The sequence below is a fragment of the Temnothorax nylanderi genome, unplaced genomic scaffold (assembly GCF_030848795.1).
Source record: "Temnothorax nylanderi isolate EJ_2023f unplaced genomic scaffold, tnyl_v1.0 TNYL_tig0053_pilon, whole genome shotgun sequence".
NCBI classification, from domain to species: domain Eukaryota; kingdom Metazoa; phylum Arthropoda; class Insecta; order Hymenoptera; family Formicidae; genus Temnothorax; species Temnothorax nylanderi.
Window position 1 is genome coordinate 1,028,388 of NW_027249115.1, and position 19,113 is coordinate 1,047,500.

General features: G+C 39.3%; 1 protein-coding gene across 1 annotated transcript in view; it reads left to right on the forward strand.

Annotated features, from left to right (window-relative positions):
• The first annotated feature begins 3,353 nt into the window (after nucleotides 1-3,353).
• LOC139772802 (uncharacterized) overlaps nucleotides 3,354-19,113 on the forward strand; it is a 17,172-nt gene continuing 1,412 nt past the window's right edge. The window contains exons 1-4 of the mRNA XM_071706735.1: nucleotides 3,354-4,363; nucleotides 5,543-5,643; nucleotides 5,812-5,901; nucleotides 6,338-6,378. Of these exons, the coding sequence (XP_071562836.1) occupies nucleotides 4,196-4,363; nucleotides 5,543-5,643; nucleotides 5,812-5,901; nucleotides 6,338-6,353 (375 nt within the window). The 5' untranslated portion in view covers nucleotides 3,354-4,195 and the 3' untranslated portion in view covers nucleotides 6,354-6,378. The remainder of the gene's footprint in view (nucleotides 4,364-5,542; nucleotides 5,644-5,811; nucleotides 5,902-6,337; nucleotides 6,379-19,113) is intronic.

A 19,113-nucleotide genomic window follows, 5' to 3' on the forward strand; every position in this document is an offset into this window, starting at 1 on the left:
TTAATGCCGCAGTATAGTCTTGTTAAGGAAACCAACGTAAAGTTGTCACACAATCAACAGATTTATCGTTCGAGTATAATTAATGGATAATCCCGTGTACAATTCGGCTCTACCAAGTGGGTTCGTTCGCGTCATCAAACACCAAATCGCCATGGAACTGTATAAAACGGTACAAGCCGGTACGTGATAGAAATGATAGTGGCGATCGCAGGATACGCGCGCCGGTCGGACGTGCCTGCGTTCCGGAGAAGCCGCGCCGCGAGGGCGATGCATGCGTAATTAATGAAACCAATAAAGCCGTTCGCACCCGTGGAAATTCGTTAAATTTAATTGGACGCGAGTAATCCCACGGTCGAACGAGGAACCACGCGAGAAGAAGGGGGAAGCCGGTCCGCGGGCGGCGGGGGGGAGGGGTGCCAGGTGGATTCTAAACGTAACAGGGGAGAGATGTCCGAGTCGCGATACCAGCTCCACGACTGATGGAGAACACAGGGTATCGGGGGATCTGCGAGAATCAACGCCACCGACGAGTAAAGCGTCGGATTAAAACGTTTTTGCGAAAATCACGTTCAAAGCGTTTTTAGGAATATATTTCTTGTTATCTTAAATCTTAAAAACGCGCAATTCCTAGAACGCTGGTGCATATATTTTTTTTATATATATATAACGTATCGCACAGATATATCGAATGAATACGAATGACAAATAATAAAACAATAATTTGCATAGGTATTAGGACCAATGTATCGTCTTTGCTTTTTTTACACAGTATGAACGAGATATTCGCAAATATTCGACGATGCAAAAAGCACCATCCTACAGCCATCTGTTAGAATGACGGGGAACTCGCAGTTGGTCGCCAGGCTTGGAAATTCGCGGCGGTATTTAGGCGCGTCGATGAACGTGCATTTCGCACATTGCGTCGCGACAATGACTGCTAACTCGGCGCATGAATATTGATGGATGTTAATGCGCGACACGCTCATTGGCGTCGCAAAGACCCGAACGTGCATTTTTGATTTAGCGCGCGACAGGACGGGGCGGATTTTAAGTGCGTCGCGTGCGATTCGATCGAGGACACGATGTATCGCCATTTAATCTAGCTGACGAGTAACAGCGTTTCGTTTTGCCAGTTACACAATCACAGGGCCCCGCGGATTCTCTCCGACCGGCATGGCAGTCGTCGGGAATTCGGTCGACACTGAAATATCGCATTTCCAACTAAATCTGGCCGAATCTAATTTTACGGGACCCATGTGCATTAGCGGATTAATGCACTCCATTCCTGGCGGACCAAGTGATGAGCTGTATTTGCATGGCATTATACTTGCGCGTACCCCTCCCGTTCTCTCCCCCGTCCCCCTGACGCTCCCGCGAACCTATCCTCTCGTTCCGCCCCTTCAATCCTGTCTCTAATTATACGTGTAGCACCACTATCGGCCCTCTTGCACAGGTGATAATCATATTACTATCCTATCAACGTTATTGCCATTCCTGAACGCATACCACGATCGCACTATTTGAAGTGCTTGGACTAACGCGGATCGATCGGCCGCCAAGAGGGCCCCGGAGTACGCCCTCTCGCAGCTCATTCGAGGGAGGACGAGAGACTAAGGAGGAGATTAGACAATGGCTTTGTATTTGTCAATTGACAATTAGCGCAGGATCTAATGGAATTGTGTTGCACACAATAAATTCCTAACGTTATATACATCCCCGGCACTGCGGAGAAGAGCGACGCTGCGCCGGATATCCCTACGATTTATCTAACGTGTTTAACGCCAGAAGAATCTATGCCACAAACGAGAATTTTATATTGATTTTAACGGAATATTATTTTTGTAAAAGATTCGATAAAAAAGATCGCGATCATTGTTCCAGCGCTGAAATACTATGTTGTCGGAACTATTATTTCTTTTATTTCTTTTATTCGTCGAGATACTCCGCTTATTACAGGTCTCCGTCGTTTTCCTCGCACAGGATACGTCTCAGAGCGCAAACAGGACAAGAAAATAAATAACGCTCGAAACGGGGAATGAACTTCCGTGGAAGTTACCGAAAGTAGAACGTGGAGCTATCGGACGAAGTTGACTTCTTCTAAGCTAGCAGGACCAAATCGGCAGAATCAAACCGGATCTATCAGAATATTTAGTACCCATTTTGTACTAATTTGTACCACTAATAACAATTTTGTACCCCGTGCCATTTCGGAGAAAATCTTGGCGCTGCTACCTTAGCATTAAGCTAAAAAGACCACAAGAGAAAAAAAAAGAAAAAAAGAAAATTAAATACAGAAATTTGAAGGACTGAATTTGTACCATACAAATAAACTTAATATATTCATCCCTTCTGCTAAAAAAATAACTCACCGGCCGATGCGCAACAGCGGAGTTGTAATTCTGCGTTGATCTGTAACAAAAGAAATATTTTTATATTAAAGCTACGTCCAAGATAATCGATAGTAAATAATTATCGAAGTAAATAATTATTGCCCGTTTTTAAAACGTCATTTTAACAAATATCTGATTTTAAAATGGCTTAAGAAACAATCGCGGCCGCCGGCGCCGCAAGCGGCTGGATATTTCTGCGTTAACTAGTTCGCATAATTAATCCGCGAAAAATTGTGCAAATAATACTGCGACCGTGCGAATAAGAGAGAGACGCGACGTTCGCGACGTATCTCTTCTCACATATCTCGCATACGCCGGAGATCAGACTCGACCCGAAATTGCACCGTATAAGTTAAAAACCACGAAAGTGACGGAGTCCACCACAGAACTGACAGGACGGCAAAATATAATAAATGATTAACAACTACTCACCCCACGGTCGCTCCGCCGTCGCCCGATGCCTTCCAGGCCTCCTTCTCCTCTCCACGATCCTCCAGGTCCTGTTTCGTTGCAGCGTTGGTCCCTTGTCACATCTCTGTCGGCGCACTCACTCACTCTACGCGTCGTCGCTTATGATCGCGCGATACTTTCGACACTTTGCACGGTACTCCGGGCATTAATCTCGCGACGCAGCGCGTACTTAATTACATGGCGTTGAAAGAATTACGTCGGAGAAGCTACGAAACAATACGATCCGCTCGACGCCTATCGGCCCGTGCCAGGATGTCCCGCAGGTAGTTGGGGTAGAGGAGCGGTATCGAGGCGTGCTGACGTCACGCATACCGAGCGCGCACCGTGCCTAGTCACTTGTAGCCCCCGCTTCGTCCCTACCAATCGTGTTGACGAGAAGCCGTTAGCCGCGGCGCGACGCCCGCGACCCGCGCTACATTATTCACATCATATTAATTGCGCAGCTTCTTCGTCGTAATCAGTCGTAATTTTTCCGTTGCCGTGTAACTAAGTACGCGCCGCGTCGCGAGATTAATGCCGGGAGTGTCGTGCGAAGTGTTGAAAATATCGCAGAGATCGCGCGATCATAAGCGACGATATCGGTCGATTTTCATGAATGTCGTGAGTGAGTGACGCGACGCCACGGTTGCTTTTGGCCACTGTTGGCGAGTGAAGTTGGCCGTGCGATTTACTAAATTCTCTCCGCCATGTTCGTCTACCTGCGGGACATCGCGGATCGCGGCACGGGCCGATGCGCGACGGGCGCGGCGTCGAGCGGATCGTACAGCTTCTTCGCCGTAATTTTTCCGTTGCCGTGTAACTAAGTACGCGCCGCGTCGCGAGATTAATGCCGGGAGTGTCGTGATAAGGGTCGAAAATATCGCGCGATCATGAGCGACGACGCGTAGAGTGAGTGAATGCGCCGACGGAGATGTGACCCGAGATGTGACCGCTCGAGGATCACCCCATTATTTGGGCCAATCGCGTGTTTTCGTTATCGCGCGCGTAGTAATTTCGGCAAGCACGCCGCGCCCCGCGCCCGGCTGCGCGAAGGAATGTAAGGGGTGGGGGACAGTTCCCATCAGGACACCGCGCGGTACGACTGCGACGTCGCGACGCGGCGTGGATCCTTCCGACCTTCGATCAGCTTCGATCGTAATCGACGTACTTAATCGTATTCGGTGATCGGTCGCGAACGAGCGTGATGTGTGTGATGTGGTAATATCGTATTCGTCTCTATTGAACGAAGGTACGGAGGGGACATGGTGTTTTCGCGAGTACGTTCGACGATCTCGCAATAAGAATAGCCGACATGGCCGCTTGTCGCGAAAAATGTGGGTTAATCGTCGTCCAGCATGGTGTACGCGACGCTTGCGGAGCCTGCGTTTTCTTTCTCGTCGCCGTGTCTCGCGCATGACGGTGGAATCCCTGGAATATCGACCCGCGATCGAGGCCGGCGTTCGAGACAATTTTGCATCGGGGTACACATCGGAGGCATCCGAGTACCGTGCCTCGCCTCTCCTGTAAGTACGCAACGCTTCATATTCGTTCGACGCGAGTAATTGCGCTCGCGAATGCGATCGCCATGTCGATGTCGTCCCGTCGAGAAGCTCGCGCGGTTTTCGTCGCGAGCGCGATATACATCCGCCATGTTTCCCGTCGGCGCCGATTTCCTGGAAGACGCTCGTCGCGGTCGTTTTTTTTTCGGGTGACGGGACAAATATTTATACGCGAGCGTTACATTTGTAGTAACTTACGATAATTCGATTCCACGTAAATGAGTTGCACTGTTGCGGTCGCTATCTCGCCGCATGCTATGACGACATCATAGCGTACGAAGCAATAAACAATAGCCGAAGGCCCGTACTCTCAGCTCACTTTTATCATAAATGCGCGCATTTAACATATAGTTTACGTTACATGTACTGTAGAATCTTAGAAATAAATGCGCGCGTTTATCGATAAAAGTGAACTGAGAATACGGGCCGAAGTCTACTACGGCTTGCAGACTATATATACCGTTGTAAAAATTGGATGCAGGGATATAAATTTAGTTCACCCCCATGCTATTATTCTTCCCCTTTACTTTACATTGAAACGTCTCTGAAATTGATTCGACGCACATAGAGCGTAACTAACGTTTCTTGCTGTTTCTGCGCCACACACGTTACTTTCCTTTTGCATCTGCCGGAAATCCGACTGAAGTTGATTAACGATAAATCGGGAAAAATATGCGAAGAATAATGTTTTACTTATTAATGTTTGCTAACATCAAGAAGATCACCATTAAGAAGTTAATATAATTATGTCTTGCTCAATTTAGAAATTAATTGGATCTGAAAATTAAATAATTTCCTTTCGCACGAGCCGAAATAATTAATAAGAACAGATATTCTTGATATTCAGATATTCTTTCAGTCTTTTTTTACGAACAGATATAATTTTGGCTCGGACGCCGTTGACTCACGTGTTAAATTAACACGGAGCGTTAATTTAATTTTATGTACGTTTCTGGCTGGATTCGGGGAGCGCGCTATTAGCGCTATTTGCTTATTCTATCCTTGTTTTACACCTGATGAGCGATAAAAATAGAATGATGCAATAGCGCTAATAGCGCGTTCCCCGAACGCAGCCTCTGTATAATGCCTTAAACGTAACTTAATATCTATGATAATAATTATTATTTCTTTATCTTCTGTCAGGGCACTAACAAGCGCGGTTTAACACAACTTTTGGTGAAAAAGGTGATGGTGTGCAGCGGTTGGACAGATAGGCAGAAGCATGGAAAGACTTGGAATACACGGTATATTTTATTACTTCAGATTTAATCTACACAACACAAACAGAATACATATATTTTGTATTATGCATGTAGAAGACTTACATACTTTTTTAATACCATCCTTTGTATGCATATAATTTGAGCATATAATTAGATATATTATAGATTTTTGGTTGTACTTTTTCTCAGATTACATGAGGGAGATGCGACACCGGAGGAGGACCACGGAGAGGAGGAGGAGGTCTGGGAGGCATCAGGTGACGGCGGAGCAACCATGGGGTGAGTACTTGATTGTTATTCGTTTATTATTTTGCTGTCCTGTGGCGGATTCTGCCACTTTCTGAAGCGCGCGACGTGATTCATTACATTATACTCGAATCATTATTCTTACAATACCGTTCGAGGTTTAAATTCGGCGCAATTTCGCCGGAGTTCGATCTCCGGCGTACGCGAGAAGAGATATTACGTCGCGAACGTGGCGATATTCACACGGTTGTAATATTACTTGTACAATTTTTCGCGGATTAATTATACGAACGATGTTAATGCGTAAAAATATGCTGCCGCTTGGAGCGGCCGCGATCGTTTCTTGAATTAGTATTTTAAAATCAGCTATGTGTTAAAGTGTAATCCAGTTTTTAACGGGCGCGATAATTATTTACTTTAAGTATCGATTATCTGGCAATGGTTTAATGTAAAAATATTTATGTTTCAGATCAATGCAGTGTTAGCAATTCCGCTGTTGCGCATCGGCCGGTGAGTAATTTAAAAAAACTGTGCTAACTTCGCGAATCTACACCCAGAGAAAAGATTTATTCAGAACAAATAAAATTTTGTTCAGACTAATAAATTTTTTTATTTATATATCGGCCTAATAGCATTTTATTAATTTCAAGCTTATTTATTTATTTGGCTACATGTTTTTGCTATAAATAAATATTTTATTAGATTCTAAGTTCACATATTTAATGTCAACTTAATGACTTTCTTAGTATCTAATAAAATATTTATTTGTAGCAACAATATTTTTTTCTTTAAATAAAATATATATTTGATTTTCATATAGGCCTATTGCTTTCTAATTTTATGCAAAAATTAAATAAAAAACAACGTTGCTTAAAATTTGTTTATTTTAACTTAAAACTAAAGAAATACAATTTTTTAAATAAACTTAAAGTATAAAATATATATAGTACATAGTATAACAGTATGCAATTACAGTTTTATACATAGTTAATTTAATAACAAATCGAAGTTTTTTTAATTATGCGGCATAAGGAACAGTAATATAATGCTTCTCATTCATGCGTGTTAATTTTCGTCGATAGGACGATAGTTCATCATTACCTATTATTGTCCTGATTGTCAACATTCTCGAGGTTTTCATCTGCTAGTGTTAAGGGGGGTACATTTTTCAATTCCAATTCAGTGAGCACATTTGATTCGTCACAGAATGCACTCGAGTGTTGCAGTTCATAATCGGTCAAGATATTTTCATGTGCATCGATAACTTTAATTATGCATTCAGCCGTATTAGAAGTCGTCGGTGCATTATTTTCGGTTGAAACCTGTACATGAGATTAAAATATTGCGTGATTAATCAGAAAAAGGTCATAAGCGCCGAAAAGTGCGATTTAAGTAGTAAAAGAGCGTATATTTAAATATACATATTTATGTACGTCAATAGAAAAATTATTGCGAATCACAAAGCCGTATTGGCGTTAGAAGATATTATTTATAAAACAGGCTTGAAATAAGGGCAATATGAATACCGACCAATGTCGACATATTTTCCATTTCTCACATTTTTTAATCGAATAACAAAAAAGAAGTATGTACATAACCTATATATATATATGTGTACAATTGTTAAAATTTATTTGACAACGATCAAAGATGGTTATCACAAATACGATATATAACTGTTTTCAACATTACTAGATGAAAAAACAACGGCAATAATTCGTTAAAGAGAAACGTTATAAGCTTACCTTAGCTTTAAGAGCTTTGACAGCCTTCTTATATCGTAATTGATCACCAATCGAGGCAATTAATAAAAGGAGAATGTCCACCGTGATTTCTCCAATTTGGTTAATTCCAATTTTGTTTTCTGCAATCGCAATTATAAAAACATTATTATTAAAACTGATGATCATACATTTCCTAAAACAAACGACATCGAAACGACGGAACATTCGAGAAAACTGATTTTATTTAAATAAATTTTATTAAAATAAAAAAATTTATTTTATTTTTATAGAATTTTTATTTAAACCACACATGCTCTCTCATTTGATAAAAATATTTGTTTATTTGAATAAGATCAAAGACACGAGATGACGAAAACCTTCGCATTCGTCATACATTGATCATCGATACATTGTACGAGCTTTCTATAAGTGAAAGAAGAAGGACCGACATACATTTTTGACTATAAACGACTAATAACCCATTATGATAAAATAACTGTAAAAGTTATTCTTAGTGAAAAGTGATAATAGGACGCCGGTCATTCGTCACATCTCACATATATGTATAAGTTTCGTGCATTTTAGAATTTAGAATATACTTACTTGTGAAAATTTCTATGTAGCTCTCCAAGCCTGAATTTTGTAAGAATGTCACCATCTCATGATCCATCTTCACTGTTACAATAACTCTCGAGAAAACTACACTGCACACTACACACGTCTGTACAGGACGAGAAACAAAAAAAAGTGACGGGCGCGCGCGACGCAGCCCAGCTACATCTATTAGCAAGCGCAACTTGATTTTACCGACTTGAGTATATTATCTATTTGACCAAAAGAAATACTTATTTAAATATTCAATTTTAAATATCGCGTTTATTTCAGACCAAAAGAATATTTCTTTATATGGCACAGCTATACATAAATAAAATTATTTAGTTGCACCAAGTAGCTCTCATAGTCACAATCTAATAAAAATTTTGTTCGCACAAATAAAAGTATGTTATATTCAAATAAATAGTATTCTAATGTATTTATTTATTTGAATGTAATAAATCATTTCTCTGGGTGTATACATATGTATTAATTGATACAAGTAATCAATGAATTATTTCTAGTATTTATGTCATAAATTCCCCAAAATTTGTTACTTATTAACGACTGTTATGTTTAAGTAATTACATTTATTAGTTTTGATAAAATAATTTTCTACTGACAAGTAATTGGGTTTTTGTTTCAATAAAATATTCTCTTCATTGACAAATTATTTCTGTTTTTAGTTATGTTAACGTAAATTGAATTTCATGATTAGGATAAAGTTAGGTTAGTATGTCATAATCAAGCAGCAGGACATCTAAACACGTTTTAATGACGTATTTTTGACGTTAGAGACGTTGATAAGACGTTATTAACACGTCATTTGATGTCACTCTGCTATCTGGGATTAATCATGTACTAAACTAAACTACTAAATTACCCTAATGATCCCTTTGACACATAAAGTTGTATCTTTTTAGAACTATTTCTAACGGGACGTACTATATAAAATAACATAATGAGCTTAAGGCTATTATGCCGGTCTGTTTATCTAAAAAATGATTGAACAAATAAATCATACAATCAGGTGTCACGTATAAGCTTTACAGAAGGAAATTAAGGAAGTTACAAGAATAAGAAAAACTCTGTGTAGAAAATATATATTTATCAATTTCTTAACTTATAAAATATAAATCTTTGAGGTAAAACACCTTCTAAAAGACATGTGCGTAAAACAAAAAAATTCTAATTATATTATTGAAGATGCAAGCGCAACATGTAAAACAAAAATAAAAAAATTATTTATCTTTATCATAACAATCATATCATGGTTATAACAATCTATAACATTTTAATAAGATTTTAATCAGAACAATTTATGCATATGTATTGTGCATTAAATTTTGCACAAGTTTCGTGTGCCCACTTTAAACATGACATACATTGCAGCCATGGCTCTTTGCTTTGCAAATATTTTCCGCCACACAGGCATTCATTGTCATTGTTATTTGTAGTGTTTAATTGAGTATTTAATGCTTTAGCTGTTTTCTGTCTTTTTGCAGCTAAAAAAAAGTTTTAAAAGAAATTATATTTTCAAAATATATATTATACAATTAATCCTTTAAGACTCCTGGGCTCTGTCCCGACATCTCATGAGATGTGACGTCAGAAACGAGAAATGTTGAGAATTGACACGTTGAGAATTCTTGCGTAGTATTTTTAAATAAAAATATATTTGCTTAAAATAACACTACAGATCACTTCAGCACAATTCGAAAATACTCCGAGTTGAAGTTAAGTCTACCCTTTTCCTTTGACAGTTAATAAACAGCCGTAAAATGAATGTAATACGAAATCTAGTCATGCGCCTGCGTACAAGCCTGCATCGTATGCCAGACAATGCATTTTCATTACTTTAATTATTTTCATAACTTGATTTACACGATGCAACACAAATAAAATATTTTATAAAATAATTTATTTAATAATTGTAGTTGTTCACCAATTAATTCCGATTATTATGATGTAATGGTATTAAAATATTAAATATGCAAACAATTAATTATATAATGTAATAAAAAAAATTTACTTACCAGCCAGCCGTTGTTTTGTCGCAGTCGGTTGGTTCCGCCACTGCTCCAACACCACACGGCTGACCATATTCGTGATTTTGTCACTTACGACAGTCTATAGTCGATCTCACACGGCATTTCTAAATTTCACAAACGCGATATACTTTCACAAGCGCAAAGTACGATTATTCCGATAGAATAATTCTGATCGTGACGAGCGCGAAATAAAATTCTACTAGACGGTTTTGTCGAAAAAATTCGACGTTGCTTCGACGGGACGCCGCATATTTTTTCGAGAGAAGACGACGTCGCGTTTTACGGCGCTGGTTTTGATTTCTTGCGCAGTCTTCTCTTTTCGTCTTCCCAGTATTTGGCGAACACGAAGCAGTTCAGATTTTCTGTGCTTTCATCTAAATCTGACTGTTCGCTTGCGATCATTACATTTTATTTTTTCGAAAGAATATAATCCGACCCAAGTTTATGACCAATGGCAAAAGTGGTTTTCAAAAACTCAAATGATAACTTAAAATACAAATCTACAATATCATTTATCTAAATTATTCTAATACACTCTTAAGTATGTGTTGCCAAAAATTGGAGGTACACGTTGAAATAAAAACCTTATGTAATTACGAGGGACATAAGTACCATCAAAAATAGAAGGGAAGATGGTACCTTGAAGTCAGGAAGTACATTACGTACCTCCAATTTTTGGCGATACATGCTTACCGCATAATGTACATACTCTTAAGCATGTGTCGCCAAAAATTGGAGGTACACGTTGAAATAAAAACCCTACGTAATTACGAGGGACATAAGTACCATCAAAAATAGAAGGAAAGATGGTACCTCGAAGTCAGGAAGTACATTACGTAACTACAATTTTTGGCGACACATGCTTAAGAGTGTACATACCTGCATTACTTGTTTCTTCCAGTTTTTTTTCAAATACGGATAAATGTTTTGTCGGTGGATGACCACAATATATACACAAAATAAACGATTCTGCAGCAGCTGCTGCTGCTGCTGTATCACTGTCTAATTTGCGAATGTATTCCATGCATTCGCACTGTGACTCCCGGCACGCACCGCGAAATACTCCGCGAATGTCACTGCTTGTGAATATATTCATATTTATGTTAGTTACGTAAATAATATAACAGTCGTATAAAACGGTCTAAGAATCCTTTGCTCGAGCAACGATATGACACGTCCGCGTCGATGCCACCTAGTGGCTATGCCACTGCTATTCGCGAATGTCTTTTGTTCAACAAATGTCGCGATCATGGTTGACGCCGAGTACCTCGTATACGAAGAAATCGATATAGTTTATATTTTTATTTAAAAAACCGTATATATGCAGCACACGGAAAGAATGGTTTTGCTGAAGTGTCTAAAAATTTAGCTGAATACAGATCTGAAAGTAATTTTGTTGGATCATCAAAATAATTATGTAGAACACCTAAACTGATTGCTAAAATGTCAAAATTTTTTACAGCATTATCATATTTCAGCGACTTACTATAATTATTTTGATGGTGCAACAAAATTATTTTCAGATTTGTATCTAGCTAAATTTTTAGATACCTACAGTCGTTTTGGTTCGACCCAACTGGCCAAATTAATACTTTTACATAATAATACATATCAATAATTTGGCCAGTTGGGTCGAACCAAAACGACTATTGTTTTGAATTATTTACTGGCGACGGAAGTTACTTGTTTTGTTTTTAGATACCTACTTCAGCAAAATCGTTCTTTCCGTGTACATATTTTTATCAGGGTCTAAATATCGCTAATATATATCACTAATGTAAAATGTATATAAAATAAGTCAGTTTTTGCGATTTGTACACACATTAGTCTAATAATTTTTTCATCTGCGAACGTTGTTGGTATATTATCGAATCATTAGATAATCTTAAAATCTTGAGTTCGACTGATCGAGATTCAGCAGAAAGGCAAAAATGTACAATGGATAAGAAGCAAATTTCTGAAGAAATTCAGGATGTCTCTATTGAGATTATCCGGAAAAGAAACCTGGAACAGACAGTATCTGAACATTTTTACCTAATTCTCGTCGAGACCGTGAACGTGTTAGAACGTGTTTTATCTAAAAAAATTTTTAAGAATTGCTAATGTAATCAACCGCCTTTGTTTCTAAGTACCAACTGCTTTTGCTTGATCGATTTTGTATTTATAAATTATCACCGAAGATAATAATGGCCGATTCAATCCCGAAAGGGAAAATGAACCAAAAAGCATAAGAGGAAGAAAAGGAACATTTTTATCTGTATATCAAGAACTATTCTCGAACACATATTGAATCTATTGTACTTGACCACACATAAAGAATTGATCGATTTATGCATCTTTCTAAGATCATGGATACGATAAAGTCTCCATCGTTTCCAGAAACAGATCAATATATGATTCAAATGAATGTTACGCGTCAAACTGGTTCGCAAATAAGTGTAATGAATTTTATATATGTACTAGTAAAACATTTAGCGTTCATGTACCACTACTATGATGTATCCCCCTGAATCAGCTTTATCATTAAATTCCACTTTGGATGATATATCAGTTAATTAGAATCTCGACATCTATGTTTTAGTATCATTTTACAGATACGCTTATAATAGATTGCAAGTTTGAAATTTTTCACGATCTAATAAATAAAACTGTACGTATGAATTTACAATCATTCACAGTAGTATTTAAAGGGGTGAAATGTTTTGAAGACTCGACCGTTGAATTTGAGTCTAAGGATGAGAAATCAGTGAAATTTATGGAGAAGAACAGTATTATAGCACCAATTTCGAAAATGGATTAATGGATGTACTGGCGGTAGCGTAAAGGGGCTTTCGACGGTCCTACGAAAAATGCCGGTATGTTATATCAAAAGAATTGTTGTACATCACCAACAGTAACTATTTTAAGAATATATATTTTACACATGAAGAAAAAGAGAAAGTTATGACAAATGGATTAATAACGCGTAATGAGTTAATATTTATTTTAAAGTAGATTAGTGTAAAGTAGATTATGTCATTTAAAATTATTATGTGAACATTATTTGTTACGCTTTGTGAATCGCTTATTACCTTTTGTGAATTATGGCAGGAAGGATAAAAGATTTATGGACATATTATAGTTATCTCACGAATCTCGCGTGTTGGCGCTGAACGACCCTCCTTAAGAGTTCCAAGCTCATTGAAGCATGCGATTATCTTTCACTTTAGCCGGGGTGTCGAAGTTGGCCGGCCTTGCAACGTGGGAGAAGCGGACGCGATTCCCGCCACCGCTGCGAGTCGAGCCCCGGCGCCACTGAATTCCATGCGGCAACAAATCTCGCACAGTGACGCGGCGTCTCTGTTCTTCAACATGATCCTACTAGGCTCGGTCTGTAGGGTACCCGTGGGCTCGATGCCGGTGAACACTGCACGGGATGTTATCGAGATGGCCACGGAGATGATCAAGACGTATCCACGCGTCAAGCTACTGCACGACTGCAACAACATCACCGGCCACAATATTCAAATGGCTCTGAAGCTCATGTCTGAAGGAATCTTGCCGCTTCAAGTGGGTACTTACGTCCTTGAAATGGTACATAGGCGGCTGAACATTAAGTTTGAGTCAAAACTAGACTTCGATAATAACGCGGAGCGAAGCAATCTGATCTTACGACTCCTCGAGATGTTCATTGAGGGCATGGACAACCGACACTGGCGGAAGCACTACTCTAGATGTCTACAAATCTTCTTCCAGCTGCATTTTGCCACAGTGAAGGATCTCGTCTGCTTTCTCGCGCAGTTCTACACAAAACCCGTTAAGATGCAAACATCCTATCACTGTTTGCAGATTTCCTTACTGCTGCTAAATCAGTGTAAATCCGTTCAGTGGGCATTCCAAGATCAAGACTTTGTAACCAATTTGCTGCTTTCGTTGACGAGACGGAACGAGTGCAGAAGAGTGGCGGTGGACATTCTAAAGAAACTAACGCAGACCTTTAGTCTCACCGCAGAACCGTTCTTCGTGTTACTACAAAAACTGGCGACAGAGAATGGGGAAATCTGCAATGATCCTGATCATCTTGCATTGAGCTTCTATTTCTTGCTCTCTCCAGATCCACATGTGTCTCATCAAATCAAGGAACACACAAAGTTGCAACAAGCTCAGAAATTAATATTTAACGTAAGTGCCAAAGTTTCCTCTGGATCGAAGATCCCAGCTCCTCGATATTCTGGTGAACGTCAACAGCACCGAAATCCTACGGCAACTGGCTCCAATGGGTCTTCAGCTTTTACCAAAGCTGACGGAAGATCCAAAAAACCGGTCAGCCGGTAACGCTTTACGAAATATACTGGAACGTTTTACCATAAACACGGTTGACGCTCTGAAGGATGAACAAGTGTGGTTGCTCTTCAAGACGTACATCCTGGTACACGAACCCTGCGCGGTATTGGATTCCGGCGATCAAACGTCGCCGAGCATTATCGTACTGAAAAGGATCAGTGCAATCTTCGATATGCTATCTCACGATCTCCAGGTGAGCATCCTGTCTAAAGTGCTGGACGTGATGATCGATTGCGAGATGGTCGACGTGGTCTCCGTCGCAGGCAAGACAATTCGCCGGGTATGCTTGAAACGCAATGCCAGTGCACTACGTTTGACACACATGGATATCCATTCACGAAATAACTTATTACTATTTATTTCTATTTTAATTTGACACGGCTACTGGGGGCAAATCTCGTGGAGACCGTGGACATGTTCGGACGTGTTTTGTCCTGAATAATTTTTTAAGATTGCTAATGCAATCAGCGCCGAGATTAGATTGAATCTTTCGAGTCTGTATTTATTATCTTCGACTTGTTCTTGGCTGTTATGTGATCCCGAGGGGGATTAGGTGCCATAAAATCAAAGAAGAAGAAGAAGGCTACTGGGGGCCACGGCACGAGTCTCGTGCGTCAAGAGGCGTAATCGTTTCTATACCCGATAACTGGCTCCTACTCTCGAGGGACCAGCTATGCACTCACTGGGTGTCTCCGTACTAACCGAGTCACCACTCTCGCATCGTGCGTGCACCGGACCATCCGAGAACCCGGGCATGAAGATTCATTCTTGACTTTTTCATATTTACTACGTGTTGGAGAGCAAACGGATTGACAGCCGAGAGCTCCCCAGATAACCGTGCCCTTTCTTGGCCCCACAACTCACCATGGACAGCGGTACTTGAGCCCGTATCACTACAGGCCCTTAGTGGCGCATTCAGATCGCCATTGACGTCGCTTGGTTACTGCAGAGCGCGCCGACCAGCCGTACTGAATCAGAACAGCCCCATTGCAACGTTCCAGCGAGACCACTGGGAGGTGGGCGCATGACTTGACTGGGAGAGGCTATATATTTGCATCACCAGACCAATTGACTCTAACCCTAGGCCCAAAGAAACTCGTGCAGAGAATCAAAGGCCTAAGGCAGCCTGACTCGTTCGATACAATACGACAGTGCCCGCACCAGCGCAGTTTTCGAGCCGCTCGGATCGCCGGATCCTAACACGAATCCGCCACTTTTTTCGCGCTCCTTTCTGCCACGATTCACAAAAGGTAGTAGCCTTGCCACTGTTAACAACGTGGACGGGAGCGAGGCCGCCGTGGCCAGCGTGATTACCGGTAGTAGGTCCGACGCACGTTGTATGTAACTTTCTTCAACTTTTTAATTCGTCATGATTATCTGTACTTAATGCATTAAATTATGCGTTTTACTCATTGATATTGTTTAACAATAATCTTATCGATGCTTATTAAAAATGCAACGATAATCTTATCATTGCATCTTTAATACGCGTATATATCGATGCTGTGAGATTTATATCAATATTACTCGTATAAAGCCGGGTACTCACTAGGACCGTGCAACGTGCAACGCAACGGTTGCTAAAATTTTTTCACAATGTGTTTGTTCCGGAATAAGACGTATTCACTAGTTGCAGCAACCGTTGCGTTGCACGTTGTACGGTCCTAGTGAGTATCCGGCATAACAAACTCCCTCCGTGATTATATCTCCAATTTAAGATGAGCTTAGTGTACTCTCAACGCAAATACGTGTGTTAGAAATTCGCGGTTGACTTATGGCCGCTGGACATTAGTATACTCTGCCTGTTGCGTTTCGCCGCGAAACCTAAGGCCGGGTACTCACTAGGACCGTGCAACGTGCAACGCAACGGTTGCTACAATTTTTTCACAAAGTGTTCCGAAATAATACTTACTCACTAGTTGCAGCAATCGTTGCTTTGCACGTTTCACGTTACTCTTAGTGAGTACCCGGCATAAGATGGCTAATAGAATGGCTTGCATACCTACATATACAAGTATTGTTAGCGCCTAATCGCTGCACTTTGTTTGCTTTCGAAGGAATGTACGCGCTCGAGCTCGTGCACCTTCTGACATTGCAACACAATGCGCAGTGTGATGTATAGGTATCTCTCAGGGATCTTTGTGACCGATTTGCCGGAAAGAATCGCAAGTCTGTACACGGAAAAAAAAGAAGTTGCTTCAATTAAATGTTGATGTCACGGGCTGCTACGAGCATATGTAGTTAATTCAATTGGATATTATTGGACCAAATAATTATAAAATTTATCTGATGTTTTTTGTTTATTAATATTGATGTGTTGCATCAATAAATTTTATCTCAATAACACTGATGCTGTTGATACAAAAAATGATGCTGTTGATACATCATTTTTTTTCCGTGTATATTTCCCTTATTACCTGTAGCACAGCGTGACCTTGCAATCTCGTAATATCAGGAATTGAGCGCTAGTCAAGCGAAAAGCATTAGAACTCCTCAACGTAGATCGTGTAGATACTCTTTGAAAAGAAGCTGAAACTCTCTAATCAAAACTATCGAATTTTAAAGTAGGGGTGCCAGCTTCACACACCCGTCGGATTATATCCTTTCGCGAATTTTTAGAGCTATGTCAACGACAGGAAAAATAAAATGTAATGATTGCAAGCGATCGGTTCCGATCGGTCAGATTCAGATGAAACAACAGTAAATCTGAACTGCTTCGTGTTCGCCCCAAATACTGGAAAGACCCCTGTTGAGCTGGCCTCCCCACCTTGCAGAAATTAAGAAACAAATAGCGCAAAATTACAAGCTATTTATGAGCTTTCATATCCCGCAGATTAAAATTTTTGAGCTCGTTACACTGAACAGGAATTTAATATTTTTTATGGGGGGGCTGAGTCAACGTTTAAAAATAGATGTTGAATTGATCTTTACGGCAGAATTAGGAGCTATTTATGAGCTTTCGAAGTGATATAGTTTCGATTTTTGAGCTCATCCCCTTAATCCCGAAACAACCTTTTAATTGATTCAACTCAAAAGAAAAATGTTGAGAAAAATTTAAATATATCGTATCGCGGATATAATTCGTATAGCGTATAAACTCTAAAAATAAACTCTCAAAATACGCGCATTTTGATTATTGAGCTACAACCCCTTCGTAAGAAAACCACCCCATCTTCCCGGCTTAAGAGAGAACTGTACTTAAAATGTGTTTGTGCACTAGCTCGCGCAGAAGCCAGGTCTTATGATTTAGTGAAGGAAGCCAGAAACAATACAAAAATGGACGGTTCAGAGATTGTGTATTCGATTAGGTATATCAAAGGAATATATATATCGTTTAAATAGATATCACAAAATGAAAGCAAACTGTATAAATACAATGGGAAGAACAAAATGATTATTCATAAAGATCCCTTCTTTGACATTTGTAACGTCTCTATTTTACAGTAATAACCATCTACATGAAATGAATCTCGGATCGCAGATCAACATTCATATGAAAGGGAGACGTATCTTAAGATATTTAAGTTTTCATTATCCAGTCGTATTGTTTACCATCAAAAAAAGGACCTCGTTTTTCAAACATAAATCAGCATATAAGATATGAAATATTATACATGAAAGATATATCTGAGTACATAAGAAATAATGCTTAGAATCAATGTGTCAAGTTAACTATTCAGAAATGGATATACACAAGCAAATAGCATTCCTCTGTTCCAAGGATTAATCTCACTAGCAACTAAAGAGAAATGAAATCAGACTAGTAATCAGTAATCTCGATGCATCATCAAGCACATCAGATAAATAATTCTTGATTATAAATGGTGACACACTAATTCTCGTTGAAGAAATACATACATCGCTCGCAATAATGTCTCTGAGATTATTTCGTATATGAAATGAAAAGAAATCGCACGTAGGATTACTTATTACAACGTAAAGCCAAGAAAGATTTTATAATCGAATCGCTTTGAATAATAGTGAAAGGAATATGTAATATAAGAAACGCTTAACTTAATTGTACTTTGATTCACAAGAAATCAGATTGTTATTACTAATAGTATACAATCTAGGACTGAAGAATATAATAAAATTAGAAGTAGCCCAATATTTCAAAATTTGCAAAAGTTATAGCAACCACGGACATTTCTAAAAAAATTCAAAAATTTTTTAAAAAAGAACCCCTTTACCGATCATCGCCAAATTCAATACCAACCTTCCTTAAATGATACTCTATCAATTAAAAAAAAATTCAGCCCGATATCTCAATATTTGCGGAAGTTAGAGCAACCACGGACATTTCTAAAAAAATTAAAAATTTTTTTAAAAAAGAACACCTTTACCGATCATCGCGAAATTCAATACCAACCTTTTTTCTCCGAACTACGGAGAAGTAAAATCATAACCAGAAAAATTTAAAAATGCAATCTCTACTGACAAGGACTGACTTTTTTTTATGAACCATTACGTTCTTAACACTGCAACTGTATATTCTTTTTCGGCCCACTAATGGTATATAGGGACGTTTGCCGTCACGCAAAGGTATCCACATA